The sequence below is a fragment of the Somniosus microcephalus genome, chromosome 11 (genome assembly GCF_052327205.1).
Source record: "Somniosus microcephalus isolate GS21.2 chromosome 11, FLI_Smic_1.0, whole genome shotgun sequence".
Lineage (NCBI taxonomy): Eukaryota > Metazoa > Chordata > Chondrichthyes > Squaliformes > Somniosidae > Somniosus > Somniosus microcephalus.
This window is the reverse complement of record NC_140997.1, coordinates 102,419,963-102,438,149: the sequence shown is the minus strand read 5'-3', so window position 1 is coordinate 102,438,149 and position 18,187 is coordinate 102,419,963. Positions and strand designations below refer to the sequence as shown.

The 18,187-nt window shown below is 45.9% G+C and overlaps 1 protein-coding gene across 1 annotated transcript; it reads right to left on the bottom strand.

Moving 5' to 3' along the window:
• Window positions 1-705: 705 nt before the first annotated feature.
• LOC147110803 (uncharacterized) lies at window positions 706-9,395 on the bottom strand. Its single transcript, XM_085999962.1, has 3 exons — window positions 9,239-9,395; window positions 6,852-8,344; window positions 706-763 (listed from the first exon to the last, which is right to left on the bottom strand). Exons 2-3 carry the CDS (start codon window positions 7,772-7,774, stop codon window positions 706-708), a joined length of 981 nt encoding a protein of 326 aa, XP_085856088.1. The 5' UTR covers window positions 7,775-8,344; window positions 9,239-9,395.
• Window positions 9,396-18,187: the final 8,792 nt, after the last annotated feature.

Here is an 18,187-nt window from a genome sequence, read left to right as displayed (position 1 = left end):
TTGCTGCAGTGCATCTTGTAGATGGTACACACTGTAGCCACGGTATGCCGGTGGTGGAGGGAGTGAATGTTTAAGGCGGCGGATGGGATGTTGAACCTCTTATATTGTTTACTATAATGCTGAGTCCAATTCCACTGTTGAAGCTAAGGCCTCTTGATCTATGGTCAAGCTGTAAGACCAGGCCAAAACGTGCCAAAGCCCAACATAATGTGCCTCAGTGGAAAATGTCTGAGAATTATGGTCTGGCTTCCTTTTGGAATGGGATTACTTCAGATCAATTAGATTACTGTAAAGGGAGTAATGTTTTACTTAATTTTAGCGATAATACCGTGCTAGATAATTGCTAATATATCTAGCGTTTGTCAGAATTATAGAGATATAGTGCCCTCTTTCCTAAGCAGTGATGTAATTCTATCAACTTGTAAATGTGTACAAGATTACAATCTATTGCTCTGAATTCAAAGTCACATAATTCCCATTTTCTTCTTATCTTGGTTAATTCAAATTATTCGATGATTCAAATCTTTTCAATGCAGACTCCTAGAAAACAAAGCCTGGATCCTGCACAAACTAAACTGACTCTGTACCATGTTTTCATGCATATTGCATATAACCTGTGTATGGTGACCTAGTTCTAGTAGTACGGGACTAGCAACCCAGGGACAATGGGCTCAATTCCCTCCATGGCAAGCTGTGAAGTTGAATTCAATAAATCTGGTAATCTGTGGACTGGTACTGGAAAATGTCCATGGAAGCTGCCAGACTGTTGTAAAAAGCCAACTGGTTCACTAAAAATAGAAATAAAGTACTTGCATTTCTAAAGCACCTTTCATGGCGCCCAAAGCACTTTAAAGCCAATGAAGTAGTTTTGAAGTGTAGTCACTGTTGTAATGTAGGAAACACGGCAGCCAATTTGCGCACAGCAAGCTCCCACAAACAGCAATGTGATAATGACCAGATAATCTGTTTTAGTGATGTTGGCTGAGGGATAAGTATTGGTCAGGACACTGGGAGAACGTCCCTGCTCTTCGAATAGTGCCATGTCATCTTTTACATCCACCTAAGAGGGCAGGCAGGGCTTCGGTTTAATGCTCCATCTGAAAAACAGGCCCGCCCTCCGACAGTGCAGCACTCCCTCAGGGCTGCACTGAAGTGTCAGCATGCATTTTTGTGTTCAAATCTCTGGATTAGGATTTTGAACCCACAGCCTTCTGACTCCGCAGGCAAGAGTGCTACCCACTGAGCCATAGTTGACACCTTAGCGCCCTTTGGGGTAGGGAACCTGCTACCCTTACCCAGTGTTGGCCAAATGTGACCCTGGTCCCACACTCTGTGGTTTACTCTGAATGCCCTTGGGGCAACGAGGGATGGCCAATAACTCCTGGCTTGTAAGATATAGCAAAATGATCGATAATGGTTAGGAGAAGTAATCTGAAGCAGCACAACATCCCACTACAAATCCCATTAATTTTTACACAGTATTTCCAGCACAGAAACAGACCATTTGGCCCAACTGGTCTATGCAGGTGTTTATGCTCCACATGAGCCTCCTCCCACCCCTCTTCATCTCACCCTATCAGCCTATCCTTCTGTTCCTTTCTCCCTCATGTGTTTACCTAGCTTCCCCTGAAATGCATCTGTGCTCTTCGCCTCAACTACTCCATCTGGTAGCGAGTTCCACATTCTCACCACTCTCTGGATAAAGAAGTTTCTCCTGAATTCCCTACTGGATTTATTAGTGACTATCTTATATTTATGGGTCCTAGTTCCGGTCTCCCCCACAAGTGGAAACATCTTCTCTACTTCTACCCTATTGAATCCTTTCATCATCTTAAAGACCTGTATTAGGTTACCTCAGCCTTCTCTTTTCTACCTCATGCCTGGGATGGCAGGAATGACGTATGAAGAGAGATTGGGTCGATTAGGCTTATATTCGCTAGAGTTTAGAAGAATGAGAAGGGATCTCATTGAAACTTATAAAATTCTAACAGGACTAGACAGATTAGATGCAGGAAGGCTGTTCCCGATGGTGGGGGAGTCCAGAACCAGGGGTCACAGTCTAAGGTTAAGGGGTAAGACTGAGATGAGGAGGAATTTCTTCACCCAGAGAGTGGTGAACCTGTGGAATTCTCTACCACAGAAGACAGTTGAGGCCAATTCATTAAATATATTCAAGAAGGAGTTAGATATATTTCTTAAGGCTAAAGGGATCAAGGGATATGGGGAGAAGGCAGGGACAGGGTACTGAATTTGGATGATCAGCCATGATTGCATTGAATGGCAGAGCAGGCTCGAGGGGCCGAATGGCCTACTCCTATGTTTCTATGTTTCTAGAGAAAAGAACCCCAGCCTGTTCAGTCTTTCCTGATCATTATAACCAATTTCTACACTTGCTGCCTGTACTGTGAATAGATGCTTGAATTCTGCAACTTTGAATAAAATATCCCAGAGTGAGTGAAAATGCTGGTTTCTGAGCAGTAAATCACTTGCCGTAATAATGTGATTGAGATTTTCAAAATAAAGAACGGATGTGTTACGGTGCATCATAATATGTGAATCGTTCTGGGTGCTTGCTCTTGGACTGATGTATTATGTGGGGGATTAAAATGATATGACTCTAGGTGCACTTTTGATTGTGACAACTCACAGCAATGTAAGTCAATATAAGCACTGTGTCAGCTGTGACTCAGTGGTAGCACTCTCACCTCTGGGTCAGAAGGTCGTGGGTTCAAGTCCCACTCCCGAGACTTGATCACAAAATACAGGCTGACACTCCAGCACAGTACTGAGGGAGTGCTGCACTGCCAGAGGTGCTGTCTTTTGGATGAGGTGTTTAACCGAGGCCCTGTTTGCTCTCTCAGGTGTACGTAAAAGATCCCGGTCATTATCACATTGCTGCTTGTGGGACCTTGCTGTGCACAAATTGGCTGTTGCGTTTTCAACATGCGCTATCGAAATCAAGTCTTTTAATTGTTTCCAGATCAGTGAATCTCTTGGTTTACCAGCAACCTTATGATAATTCCATTCATTACCTTAACTAGATGGATCATTATTTTGGGCAACTAGCAATTTGCCTTGATAGTAAAATTTTCATTAATGGAGAAGTTAAACGTGGTAAAAAATTATTAGTATGAACAACAACTTGCATTGTAAAATGTCCCAAGGCACTTCACAGGAACATTATTAAATAAAATTTGACACCAAGCTACATAAGGAGATATTAGGACGGGTGACCTAGGTTTTAAGGAGCGTCTTAAAGGAGTACAGAGAGGTAGAGAGGCAAAGCGGTTTAGGGAGAGAATTCCAGAGCTTAGGGCCCAGGCAGCTGAAGGCATGGCCGCCAATGGTGGAGCAATGAAAATCAGGGCTGCACAAGAGGCCAGAATTGGAGGAGCGCAGAGATCTCAGAGGGTTGTAGGGCTGCAGGAGGTTACAGAGATAGGGAAGGGGCGAGGCCATTGAGGGAATTGAAAACAAGGATAAAGATTTTAAAATCGAGGTGAGAAAGAACTTCTCCAATTAAACTCAAGGATAAGTAGTTAAATACTTGAAGGGAAAACATTTATAGGACTATGGGGAAAGAGCAGGGGAATGGGATTAATGGATAGCTCTACCAAAGAGCTGGCACAGACATGATGGGCTGAATGGCCTCCTTCTGTGCTGTATCATATGATTCTAACTTATAACAGTGCTATAAGCTGTCACATTTCACTTGTTGATGCACTATATGTATTTTTAATTTAGTTTACTGAAATGCTTTGCATCTGTCTTGAGGTCTGCTCTGGGCTCGGTTAATGCAGCTCTACTTTGAATATAAGAGTACCACTGGCAGACAGACTGGGGAGTTGGCAGGGAGTTGGCAATAGGAAAGATGTGAAGGTGAGGTCTTTTGATGTCCATGGAAAGCTTGGTTATGGCAAGTTGACAGACTGTTCCCACTGGTTTATCTCTCTCCCCTTCCTCTCCATCCTAATGCTCTGCCTGCAATTTTGTCTGGCTAAAACCCTGCATAACCCAGTGAAGGCGGGTGAGTTGAAATGTCAGTTGAGACTGGGATTCAAGCATTGGGAATCTGATGGCCTCCTGGTACAGCTACTTGTTTATCGCTTAACTTAATTTGTAATAATTTGACATTTGCTCTCCCTCCCTTGTAGTGAGAGGCAGATTTCCACAGTGATAGATTGTAAGTGGGATCTTCAAGGAGCTGGAATACAAAGGGGTAGTTGTTATGCTACAGTTCAATAAAGCTTTGGTCAGACTGCATCTGGAGCACTGCGTTCAGCTCCGGGCACCGCACCTCAGGAAGGATCTATTGGCCTTGGAGGGGGAGCAGTGCAGATTCACCAGAATGATACCGGGGCTAAAAGGGTTAAATTTTGAGGACAGGCTGCACAGACTAGGCTTGTATTCCCTCGAGTTTAGAAGGTTGTGATCTAATCGAGGTGTTTAAGATAATTAAAGGGTAGATGGAGAGAAACTATTTCCTCTGGCCGGGGGGGGGGGGGGGGAGTCCAGAACAAGGGGGCATAACCTTAAAATTAAGAGATAGATCGTTCAGGGGTGATGTCAGGAAGCACTTCTTCACACAAAGAGTAGTGGAAATCAGGAATTCACCCCCCATAATAGCTGTGGATGCGGGGGTCAATTGGAAATGTCAAAACTGAGATCGATAGATTTTTGTTAGGTAAGGGTATTAAGGATTATGGAACCAAGGCGGGTAAATGGAGTTAAAGTACAGATCAGCCATGATCTAACTGAATGGCAGAACAGGTGCAAGGGGCTGAATGGCCTCCTCCTGTTCCTATGTTCCTAATTCCAAACAGCATGGGAAATGCTTTATTTAGACTGACTGGTATGAGGGGGAATGGGAGGAATCTTAAGATCAAAAGAGCAAAAGAAGGGTAAACTGGACAATTCGAGATACTGACCTGTTGAATTTGCTGTTGAATTTGCCATGAAGGATGATGCATGCCTTTGTTCCCTGGATTCCCTTGTGCTTTGTGAGCAGTGTTACATCTGTGAGTTGTTCAAGTAATTAATACTCAGACTTAATCAGTAACAATAAAACAGGTCTTTACTGGTTGGAGGTAGGGACTATACGTAGGTCTTTACTTCATGCCCACAGGCGGGAACTGAGGGGAGATCAGTACCCACAGTACTATTTATACCCCTATGGCCAGGAGTGGTACTGCGTACCACTACGCCCAACAAGTAGTGCAGTCCTGTCCATAGGTTCAAAGTAGCACACATATTACATACACAACATTCCTCCCTTCCTAGCTTTACAGTCATCTCCCCATTTAACATAACGTAATAACATATATACATATATAACTTCAGGTTTACATAACAGAATAACATAGATACATAGATAACTTCATGTCAAAACAGATCACAGATTCAGTCTCTGCGGAAAACAGTTCACAGATTCAATCTCTGTGGTGGAGTCGGTTCACGTTGCTGGAGTGACTCATTCAATAGTCCTTCCATGGATTTAACAGTTTGAACTTCCGAACTGAATTGGCTCCGTTCGGAGGGACCACGTGTGTGATCTGGTAGAGGTAATAATGGTTCAGATGGGTCATCTTCTGTTTCGACTTTTCCTTTTCTGCTTCTTGGAGACTCTCTGGGCTCCACTGTCAGCTGCCAGCTGCATGCGCAGTTCCTCCTTCTCTCCCTCCTTTTTCCGTAGTAGAGCCACCTTCTCCCGATGTTCCGTAGACTTTCGGTGCTCCTCCATGATTTCTGTATGGTGGGAGTCGAAGTTACAAGTTGGGCAGGACAGGACATAGTAATATTCGGTGTCGTCCTGATCTAGGCCAGCGAGAGGGTCTTCTATTTCCTCCATACCCAGCTGGGCGTTAGCCAGCTTTTGTTCCAAGTCCAGACATCTTTCCTGAAGAGACTTCTTCATGCGTACCTCTTCATCCAGCTTTTTCTGGGCTTTCAGCAAGTCGTTTACTAATGACCTCATTTGAGATTTTACTACTTCAACTTCTTTTGGAGATTGATTGATCGGACTATTCAATCCCTCTACCGGAGCAGCTGTTTCAGCGGTCTGTTGTTCTACGTTGACGTGAGTCAGCGTACTTTTGGCATCCAAGGGCTGCTCTGTTGCAGTCATCTCAGTCTGTGTTGCCACCTCAGCTCTTCCAATAACCTTTGAGAGCTCCGAACCCCTTTCGTTTGAATATTGAAGTTCGTGTTCAAGTTTTTCCCATTTCAGAGTCCTGTCCTTCAGCATATGCAGGAGTTGGCTGACCGTTAACTCCTCTGACGTCAGACGTTTTGTGTGCTCCTGCTCCATTTTATCCATCAGCTGCTTCTGTTGTCTTTCCAGATTCTCCAACTCTATATCAAAGAACTCTTTCGTTGCATTCAACTCTTGCTCACAACGGCGAAGCATTTGTTCTAATTGCTGTTGTAGTTTGAAATGGAGTTGAGTTCGAGCCCGGTGTCCCTCAGAAATGGGCACATCAGTAGACTTGCCAGACTCAGAATCCACAGTTAAACTATGTTGTTGTTGCTCAGTGGAATTCTGTGCTGAAACTTTGTCTTTTGCACCTGAGTTGGGCTTACCATCAGCCGTTCCAGAGTCTGGGCCGACTATCTTCACCGAGTTCTCACTCGTTATTGTTTGTAGGAAATGCCAGTCCATATTCATTTTCCTAATCCACTCCCGTCCTAGTAGTGGAGGACCTCCTTCAGATATCACATATAAGTCCATTATTTGACTGTCTTCGCCCTTGTGGACCACTGCAACCTCTATTTTCCCGATGGGGTACACTCTTTGCCCCGTGTATGTTTCCAATATAATCCCCGTATCCTGTAGGGGAATATGTTGGAATAACTTTCCGTAATCTTTCTTATTTATGACCGTCAATGCCGATCCAGTGTCCAATTCCAGTTTTACTTGGACTCCTTCTATCTGAAGAGTGACCCAAATTGTCTGGAGGTCTGCACCCTTACCAGCGTTGAGTACTCTTAAGCTAGCCAGTTCATTACTGCTAGCGTCTGAATCGGACTCCTGTTCGGTCACCTTGTGTACCTTTGCGTATTTTCCTTGCGGTGACTTCTTGTTGCTGGTCTTCTTCGCTGACCTGCATACTCTAGCTATATGTCCAAGCCTACCACAAGTTCTACATTCTTGGTTTTTAAACCAACACTGGTTCTGATCATGCGTTGTCTTTCCACAACGATAACATTTGCCAGAACTCACACCCAATTTGTGTGAACTGAGCTCCGGTGACCGTAGCTGCATTACTGCCGTGCCTCTCGCTGCGGCTTCGTGTGCTGCTGCCATAGTGACCGCCTTCTCAAGCGTCCGCTCATTCTCCTCGAGCAGTCGCTTTTGTGTATCCTGTTTAAATAAACCACACACAAATTTGTCTCGAAGTGCCTCTGTCAGTCCCGTTCCAAACTGGCAATATTTCGCTAATTTACGCAATTCCAGCAAATAATCAGCATTGCTTTCATGCTGTAGCTGCCTTCTGTCATAAAATTTAAATCGTTCCGCTAGCATCAGCGGCGTGGGGTTTAGATGATCTTTCAGGACAGTAACAATCTCATCGAACGTCTTATCCGCCGGTTCATCTGGTGATAACAGGTGTTTCAATTGCCCGTATGTCTTCGCACCCATTAAATTTAATAATGTTAGTGCTTTATCAGCCTCATGAATTTTATTGGCCTTACAATAATTTTTAACTCGTTCAACATATATGGCCCAATCTTCGATGTCACTGTCAAAGTTGCTAATATTCCCGTGTTTAGGCATTGTAGTACTTTATCAGATTTGCAATTTCTCAGATTTATTTTTTTACTGCTATCCAAGATGGCGGCTTCCCGCTCTTGCCGTCGTCCTCCGCCCACAAAATGGCGGTTTTCCCGCGCTTGGCGGTCTTCACCCGTCCCCCAACGCCGTCTCACTTCAGCCCCTGAGTGCGGCCCTTATCTTCGCCGCGATCGCCCGAGTGCGGCCCTTATCAGCGGATGCGATCGCTGGATCGCGAAGCGGCTCTCGGCTCTTATCAGGAGATGCGATCGCTCTGTTGAAACGCCTCCCGCTCGAAGCGGCTCTCGCGCCCTATTCCTCCAGCTCCCCCAGCCCCGTTCGTGCGGCCAACGCGGTCGACTGCCTGTCGCGTCGCTGCCCGGCTCAGACAACGGCTTACCCACCACCAAGCTGGAGAAGAAGCTGACGGTCGCCGATGGAGGCTCCGAGGTCAGGATGTCTTCCAGTGGGGTGGAGAGGGTGGAAACCTCTCTGCAACGTCCTGGCTGTGGACGAAGCTGCCGTGGAGTGACTGCCGCAGGGTCCGAATCAGACTCGTCGCCAGTGTTACATCTGTGAGATGTTCAAGTAATTAATACTCAGACTTAATCAGTAACAATAAAACAGGTCTTTACTGGTTGGAGGTAGGGACTATACGTAGGTCTTTACTTCATGCCCACAGGCGGGAACTGAGGGGAGATCAGTACCCACAGTACTATTTATACCCCTATGGCCAGGAGTGGTACTGCGTACCACTACGCCCAACAAGTAGTGCAGTCCTGTCCATAGGTTCAAAGTAGCACACATATTACATACACAACAAGCGGCGTAACATTTAAGTTGGGCTTCATGAAGATGCCGTACATATATTTGCGTGTTATTTCTCCGTCAGAAATCAAGGCTTTTAAATAGAGCAGATGAAGGCCCTTTTTACTGATGATGTCAATAAAGAAGCTAGACTCTGCGATGGCCTGGGATGACAGCGACTATTTTGTTTACTTTTAGTGCTGAGAGCACAGGTATTGAGGGACTAATGTCTGATTGTAAGGTGATAATTTCTGTAGTTCATTCCTCACTTACCACTACGCAGTGCTGCCACTGTGTAAACATTTTTTTAATGGGCCTGTGATGTTTATTAGAGAACACCTTTAAATATATCCTGCAGATAGTAAAATAGTGTGATGTATGACCTTGTCATTGACTCTTAAGGAATTTCCAGATTGATTACTGCTTATGGTGAGATCCTTGCTAATATATATCATTTTGAAGTCTCGTCTTGGAAATGTAATCTTTCAGAAGTATAAATGTTTAGCGTACAACTTGGTAGTCATATTTGCCAAACATTCCCCCCCACCCTTGGCCACACGCACAATCCCAGTGAGATTCCTGCTCCGTGTTTTTTCAAAGTAAAAAGTCAGATTTACATTTCAAAAAGCTTCTGAGGTGGGGAGGATGGGATTCACTGACCTTGTATTGGAAATGTCTGATTTCAACAGGGGCTGGGGGTGGGGGGGACAGTGTTGGTGAACCCCCATCTGTAGATTCATGGCCTGGTCCTGCTGTTCTGTTCTCCACTTATCAGGAATGGCAGAACAAGAGAGTAAAGACAAAACCGTGTGCAAGCCTTCTCAAATCTAGCCTTTAATGGTGATACAGACGAGCGAAGAGCTTGGATCAACTCCAAAAATCATACCAGCTGCTGTAGCCCTAAAGTTAGTTCACTTTCGATCGACACAGCTGATGCAGAAACTGCAGGTGGTAACCTATTTGCAAAAGGCTGTTTATGAGTTAAAGTTTTTTTTTAAAAGATTTTAATTTTTTTAATTAAATAGCCCTGCAGTTTCAATAGTTTGATCCAATAAAACCATTGTTCCTTCTCCGCTTCCTGTGTCAATAATACAATGCCTCAGAGGCTCTTATTTTCATGATTAAAGAATCTTTTGCCACCCTCTCTCTCCCCACCCCCCAAGTTGTGTTTTCCTGCCTGCTTTTAGGGAATTTTTTAATGGTGGAAACTTTGATATCTCCCACAGTCTGTGCGAAGAGACAGGCTTGGTGATTGATCAGACTCGAAAGGTCAGCCCCCTTTATGTAAGAAAGCTTCAATGAAGCTGACAGATTGGCCTCGCACTTATTTCCATTGGCAGGCTCTCAATCACAGTGGGTTTTAAAAAAAAGCACAGACACACACACACACACTCTCACACACCCCACAGACACCACACACACACACACACACACACACACACACTCTCACACACACACACACCCCACACACACACCCTACATAAACACACCCCACACACACACTCACACACATACTCACACACACACACACACCCTACACACACACCCCACACACACACTTACTCACACACACTGACACAGACACTCACACACACACACACACACATACCACCCCCACACACACACACCCCACACACACACCCCACACACACACTTACTCACACACACTCACACAGACACTCACACACACACACACACACACACACATACCCCCCACACACACACACCCCACACACACACCCCACACACACACTCACACACACTCTCACACACACTCTCTCACACACTCGCTCACACACTCTCACACACACACACCCCACACACACTCACATACAATCTCAGACACACTCTCACACCCCCCCCCCCACACACACACACATTCACACACACACTCACACACTCTAACACAGACATACCACCCCACACACACACACACCCACACACACTCTCACACACACACATACCCCACACCCACACACACACACAGACACACACACACACACACACACAGACACACACCCATACACAGACGCACAGACACAACAAAGCGACTTGGGGAGAAGAGAGACTTGGGGGGAAGAGAGAAAAGGAAAGAAACGAGAAACCATGTTATTTAGCGTGGCTCGACTGACTCCCGGTTGCGACTAAAGGATAGATTGTGGGCTATCAAAGGACAGCTGAAAGGGGAAGGGAATGTTGGTGGAAAGGAATCTACCATGGGAAAGATTACTTGGGGGGTCGGTGTTGACTATAAATTTGTTTTTATTTTTCCAATCATTTCAATTATGTTGACATAAATGACACAACTTAAGCACTTTTGAACTCACAATTTTCACTTTGCCAATCTGTTTAATGTGGCTTTGCGTGGAGAGATACAATATTTGCCTGATTAGTAGAGGGGGTGGGGGTGAATCCTTGGCATAGACACCAGTTCAGATCGGGAAGTGTTGCAGTCACTACATATGTGGTCTCGTTAAAAGGTCCTGTGGTTAAAGCGGGTGCAAAGACATCTCTTTGTTGGAAGAATGCTTGCTTTCTTCTAGCTGTGACTGCTTGTATTAAGGGCAGAGGGAAAGGATACTTGGATTATACCTGACTCGGACAACACCACCACATCCTCCAAGGATTTTTCAAAACACGAATCCTCCACACAACTACAAATAAGATTTTTTTTATAAAGTAGGATTTAACTGTGCAAACCTGTTTGGCTCTGGCTACCTTCTGCAGTATTTTTGCACACTCTGAAAGCAGACATTCAGTCCTAACAGGGAATCAGATGGCTCTGACCCAATGATATGCGTGGCAAAATCCTGGCCATCCCTAACATTTAGTCACTTAAATTCTGTTGAATGTTTAAGCAGTGCAATAATTCTTTTTCAAAACATTAAAACACCCACCCTAGAAAATGCACATTGCTTGACCCAAAAATGACACAGCAGGCAGCTTGGCTACATATGATGTGGTTTCTCACCATCCCCAATAGAAAATCATGGAATGGAAGTGACCTAATAAAACTCACTATGCACTTGGTTTGAGCATAAAGCAAGGCTTTAATCAACTTGTTTCAGAACATGGAAGTCTAGTTGTACTTCACTAGTTCCTGTCTTACAAAATGTCCCTGGGCAAGCTGGGCCCACGCCCGAGTGTTTATACTCCTTGGACGGCGCCACCAGCTGGCCGTCCAGTGTTATTTCATGAGTCATTTCTTCATGATGATGAGATTTATAACATTCTTCCTGCCGAAAAGATTTGGAAATCCGACGACTTCCTCTTAATGGATTAGGCAGACCACGAATCGCCGCAGACTTTTAGATCTTTGTTTATGGCTGGAAGGCACGTCTTCCTGGACCGTGTCTGGGTCCCTGGGCCGCTTGATCCGTACTGGTAGATTGACAGAGCCTGTGTCGCCTTGATTGACCTGAGGGAGACTGGGACGATCATGACACTGGATGCGGATCCCCACAGGCGCAGAGCTGGCTTCATCTTGTTTGATAGCCAGGGATTGACTGGTGTACTGGCTTCGGGTGGCTATCCCACGGGGAGCGCTTGTCTCCCTGAGTGGATCCGGTGGGGTAGCCGGCAGATCTCTTGATGTCCCAGGTAGGGCGTCATCTTCAAAAGAGCGCAGAATGTCGGCATCACTACTGTGGGTCCCTCTATCAGTTGGGTCCGTGGCACCGGTTGGACAGGGAGCCAGATCTCGGAGCAAAACGGTGGACCCCCGGCCATCAAGGTACCGCACGTGCGCGTACCTGGGATTTATGTCTGTGAATTCCACCTCGTCGACGAGGGGATCGTTTTTGGAAGATTGGACAAATCTTCGGAGCAGCACGGGGCCGGGAGCTGCCAACCATGATGGTAGGGACGTCCCATGAGTGGAGCGACGCTGGAACCTGAAGAATCGCTCGTGAGGAGTGACATTGGAGGATGTAGAAAGAAGAGACCTGAGGGAATGTAACACTTCAGGGAGCATAGTTTCCCACTGCTGGTCTGGTAGGTTGCGTGACCTTAGTGCAAGATGAACAGCGTTCCAAATGATAGCGTTGTATCTCTCAACCTGTCCGTTACCGATGGGATGGTATGATGTTTTACTTGTGGCGATACCCCGTTGGGAAAGATAACTTTTGAGTTCGCTTGACATGAAGGAGGGACCCCGATCAGAGTGGATTTAATTGGCCGTACTGCAAAGGGAAAAGACTTGATCAAGGCATTTGAACACTGTGGAAGTAAGCACATTGGGACAGGGGAAAGCAAAGGGAAAGCGTGAATATTCATCCACCATAGTAAGTAAGTAGGTGTTTCGCGTTGAGGAAGGCAATGGCCCTTTAAAGTCAATGCTGAGTCGCTGCATAGGCTGCATAGCGTGTATGAGCGAGTCATCTGATGGACGGAAGAATTGCAGTTTTAATTCCGCACAAATTCTACAGGAGGAGCATGTTCTTTTCACATACTTCCGTAGAAAATGGGAGATTTTTAGATCGCACAAAGTGCAACATCCGGGTAACGCCAGGATGGCATAAGTCAGTATGAAGATCCGCAAGAGTCGAAGTTGACATAGAAGAGCAGAATACCCGCGTGCGGGTATCCGGGGCCACATTCTCTTTGCCGGGTCGATAATGTATGGTGTATCCAAAGGCGGCCAATTCCATCTTCCAGAGTTGTATTTTGTTATTCTTGATCTTAGTGCGTTTCCGGTTATCCAGCATAAAGGCCACGGAGCACTGATCGGTTATAAGTGTGAAATGGCGACAAGCGAGAAAATGACTCCATTTACGTACAGCTTCGATGATGGCCGTAGCCTCCTTCTCGGCAGGAGGATAATGGAGCTCGCTACCCTGCAAAGTTCTGGACAGAAATGCAATGGGTCGACCACCTTGATTCAAGGTAGCAGAGATCACCACCTCCGATACATCGCACTCGACCACGAAAGGAAGATTTTCATCAATGGAATGAAGCGTGGCTTTTTCCAGTTTTTGCTTGAGGAAGTTGAAAGCTGAACTAGCCGTTGCCGCCAATGGAAATGACTTCGCGTGAAGCAGGGGTGGATCTTGTCGGAGAAGTGGGGTATCCACTTCGCATAATAGGAGAACTTGCCGAGTGCCCGACAAAGAGAGCCGAGATTCGTAGGGGGAGGAAGTTCCTGAAGTGGACGAAGTCGCTCCGGATCCGGTTTGATGACACAATTGCCCACCCAGTAGCCAAGGATGTTGACTGATGGTACTGATGTCACAGATTTGGACTCATTTAAGGTTAAGTTGCGACGACCGAGAATGTCAAAAAATTTCTGGAGATTGGCATCATGCTCCTTCTGGTCATGACCAGCAATGGTGATGTTATCTAGATATGGAAAAGTGCCCGTTAAGTTCTCCTCTTTGACTAGGCTATCCATTGCTCGTTGAAACATGGCCACCCCATTGGTGACCCCAAATGGAAGGCGACAAAACTGATAAAGCCGACCATTGGCCTCAAAGGCCGTATGCTTTTTGTCAGAGTCCTTTAACGGTACTTGATGATATGCGCTCTTTAAATCAAAAGTTGAAAATTCCTTGTAGTTGGCAAGGTTATTGACCATATCATTGATGCATGGTAGTGGGTTGGCATCCAGGTTGGTATACTGATTAATAGTTTGCGAGTAATCGATGCAAAGATGTTTCTTGTGTTGCTTCAGAGGATTTTTAACAACGACGACTTGAGCCCGCCAGGAAGATGAACATGGCTCAATGATACTGTCAGCTAGAAGGCGAGAGATTTCTGCCTTGATAAAGGATCGATCATCTTGGCTGAAACGTCGTGATTTAGTGACTATGGGCTTACATCGGAGGGAAAGATTGGCAAACAAGGAGGGCTCGTCGAGCAAATAATAAGCTCTGGCTTTGACCCTCCAAACTCGAAAGTGAGTCTTTTGTGTTGTTTCTCTGTCCCAGGAGCACATCACTGCATAGGTTTTTGAGCACCCTGAGCCGGGTGGAGAAATAAGTGCGGCCATTGAGAATAAGGTCGACAAGACAAAAGCCGGAAGAGTTGGTGGTCAGTGTCATTAGAGCCCTGTCTGAGGGGTAAATACGCAGTTTTAACTTACTGACAGCCCGCTCACTAATGAAGCTGTCAGAGCTGCATGAGTCGATTAGTGCGCTCAAAATGTGTCCATTTACCGAAACTTTTGTGGCTGCATGGGACAGACTTTGGGGAAAAACATCTGTGATGGGAGCAGGAGCAATTTTACCCTTGACGACTGTAACCTTAGCAGTGGTTCTTGGGGGAGGAGCAGTTTCATAGATAGCAGCTGTAACCTTAGTAGTGGCTCTTGGGGGAGGAGCAGTTTTATAGATAGTAGCTGCAAAACTAACAGGAGCTCTCGATCGGTATACCTTAGAAAAGTGGCCTTTCTTACTAATAGAGGCTCTTGACTGGCATACCTTAGAAAAGTGACCTTTCTTGCTGCAATGATTGCAGGGTACGTTACGAGCAGGACAAAATTTCCTATAATGGAACGCACCTCCACAGAAGAAACACTTCCTTCCAGATTGCCAAGATGCTGCTTGGGCGGGGTCGTCATCAGTGAAGGCTTCTAGGATAGGGTTGTCATCCGCTAGGTTAGAGTCATCATCAGTGAGGGCTTCCGCCTGAGACCTATCGAAGGAGTCATTAAAAGTGATAGCAGCAGCCCGTGCACGAGGTTAAAGATAGGTATCTGCATTCCTCTTTGCAAATCCAGGGAACATGCCTGGTCATAGGCAGCCTGTAATTCGATGGTTTTATTCTCCAACAGACACTGGCGTATGAAGGGAGATGCAATCCCATTAATAAAGGAATCACAAATTAACTCCTCCTGGTACTGCTCAGCTGTGACAGCTTTAAGATTACAATCCTTGCTGAGCCTGCAAAGTTTCTGAAGGAATTCGACAAGTGATTCCTCAGGTTGTTGTCGAGTTGTGGCTAGTAGATGCCGAGAAAAATTTCGTTTGGGGCCTTAACATATAGTCGCTGTAATATTAGAATAGCGGAGTCATAGTCTACACAGACTTTGATACAGTCAAACACATGAGGAGATACATAATTAGCAAGTATCTCTAATTTATCAGGAACATTCTCACCACACACCCTGAGGAAGTTGCTGAAGGTACGATACCAGTGTTTCCATACCTTAGCAGTTGTAGTTGAATTCGGGTCCAGGTCAAGACGGGCGGGTCTGAGTAGTTTGTCCATGATGATTTGATTACTATGCCAGAGTTTCCTTCTGCAGTTGAAGTCGTAGCTGGCTGTTCCCAAAATCACTCAGAGCATGGAGTTGATATTAAGTTGATTAAATTGACGTAATTAAACTCACTACGCACTTGGTTTGAGTATGAAGCAAGGCTTTAGTCAACTTGTTTCAAAACATGGAGGTCTAGTTGTACTTCACTAGTTCCTGTCTTACAAAATGTCCATGGGCAAGCTGGGCCACACCCGAGTATTTATACTCCTTGGACGGCGCCACCAGCTGGCCGTCCAGTGTTATTTCATGAGTCGTTTCTTCATGATGATGAGATTTATAACAGGAAGTACAATTCCCTGCCTCTTGCTTTCATTCTATCCTTCACAGTAAACAAGCGGAGGAAAGCATGTTTAGCACGTGTCCAAATTACATTCGAAACTGTGTGCAGTATTAACTGTTTTAAATAAAAGGAAGTCATGACTTGTGGGGCAAATGCTTGGTGTGGTTCTGAGCCATACAGACCAGAATGTTCTCAATGTAACCCAGGAAAAATTGAGTCGCGCCGGGGCGCTACTTTTAATGCCCCAAAAAATTAGCACCCCTGCGGCCGAAATTCACCGGTAGCGCCCCAAAAGGGAAGCGGGGCGCTGCTGGAAGTGCCCTGCCTCGCTCTTGGGGTGCTGCGAGGGAATATCGGGGTGCTGCGGCACGTCACACCGTGGTACTGCAGGCCTTCCGCCCCTTCTTAAAGGGGAGGAGCCTAGCACAGTGCGACCCGGGGCCCAGCTGGGCCACCGGGATCGGAGTGCTGGCAAAAGAGCCCGGCACGCAAGAGGAGTGCCGGGCTCCTCACAGAGCGCAGCCGGCACTCCGCGGGTGGGGGGGCCTTCAGAGGGGGCAGGTGCTGGCAGCCAGCAACAAAAATGGCCGCCCGGCACCTCCCCTTTAATTTGCGCTGCCCCAGCTGCAGGTAGGCCTCCCTGACCCTGTCGGGCATAGCGTCCGGCGGTAAGTCAGGGGCGCTACCAAAGTTCGCGGCCGGTGCGCGAGCGGGTAGCTGTGTATGGTGATGATGTCATCGCTGGCGGCGCAGCGCCGCGGGGCTCTAACGCTTACTGCCGTCGCTAACCTTCCACTGAATTTTGTGGGAGGCTTTGGCGGCGCCGCGCCCAGTCGCTAGTTGCTTTGTGCCCGTTAACTCCCTAAGAGGCACAAAGCAACCGAATTTTTAGGGTTTGCGATGTTGCATCTTTTCTGCAGTTGACGCTCGATCTCTTTGTGATGAATGTGATCAACTCACCCATGTCAGGGAGTCAACAAAAATCCAGTTTCTCCACAAGCAGTGCCGATTGTTAGGCTGTGTAAGAAATACATTCTGAAGAAGATATTTAACCATTTGTGGGCTGAATCAATCTTTACTGTTGTCCAAGTATTTGCAGTATCTTCCCGTGGTTTTAAACATAGAAACATAGTAGACAGGAGCAGGAGTAGGCCATTCGGCTCCTCGAGCTTGCTCCGCCATTCAATGCGATCATGGCTGATCATCCAAATTCAGTACCCTGTCCCTGCTTTCTCCCCATATCCCTTGATAAATTAAAGAAGCGTGCAATAAGGGCACAGCAGTCATCATGGGTGACTTTAATCTACATATAGATTGGGCTAACCAAATTAGTAACAATACTGTGGAGGAGGAATTCCTGGAGTGTTTACGGGATGGTTTCCTGGACCAATATGTCGAGGAACCAACCAGAGATCAGGCCATCTTAGACTGGGTATTATGTAACGAGAAAGGATTAATTAGCAATCTTGTTGTACGAGGCCCCTTGGGTCGGAGCGATCATAATATGATCAAATTCTTCATTAAGATGGAGAATGAAGTAGTTGACTCAGAGACTAAGGTCCTAAATTTAAATAAAGGAAACTACGATGGTCTGAGGAGCGAGTTGGGTAGGATTGACTGGGGAATGTCACTCAAAGGGTTGACGGTGGATAGGCAACGGCAAACATTCAAAGACTGAATGGATGAACTACAGAATTTGTTCATCCCAGTTTGGCATAAAAATAAAACAAAAAAGGTGACTCAACCGTGGCTAACAAGGGAAATTAGGGTTAGCATAAGATCCAAGGAGAGGACATAAATTGGCCAGAAAAAGCAATAATCCTGAGGATTAGGAGCAGTTTAGCATTGAACAATGGAGGACAAAGGGATTAATTAAGAAGGGGAAAATAGAATATCAGAGTAAGCTTGCAAAGAACATAAAAACTGAGTGTAAAAGCTTTTATAGATATGTGAAGAGAAAAAGATTGGTGAAGCCAAGCGTAGGTCCCTTGCAGTCAGAATCAGGGGAATTTATGATGGGGAACAAAGAAATGGCAGACCAACTAAATACATATTTTGGTTCTGTCTTCACAAA

Bases quoted from the DNA above. Each gene is read 5' to 3' on its own strand.
- LOC147110803 (XM_085999962.1), bottom strand. From the start codon at position 7,774: ATGCCTAAACACGGGAATATTAGCAACTTTGACAGTGACATCGAAGAT. The intron at 764-6,851 runs GTTATTCCAACA...TTTTTACAACAG, and splicing joins AATAAGAAAGATTACGGAAA to TCTGGCAGCTTCCATGGACA.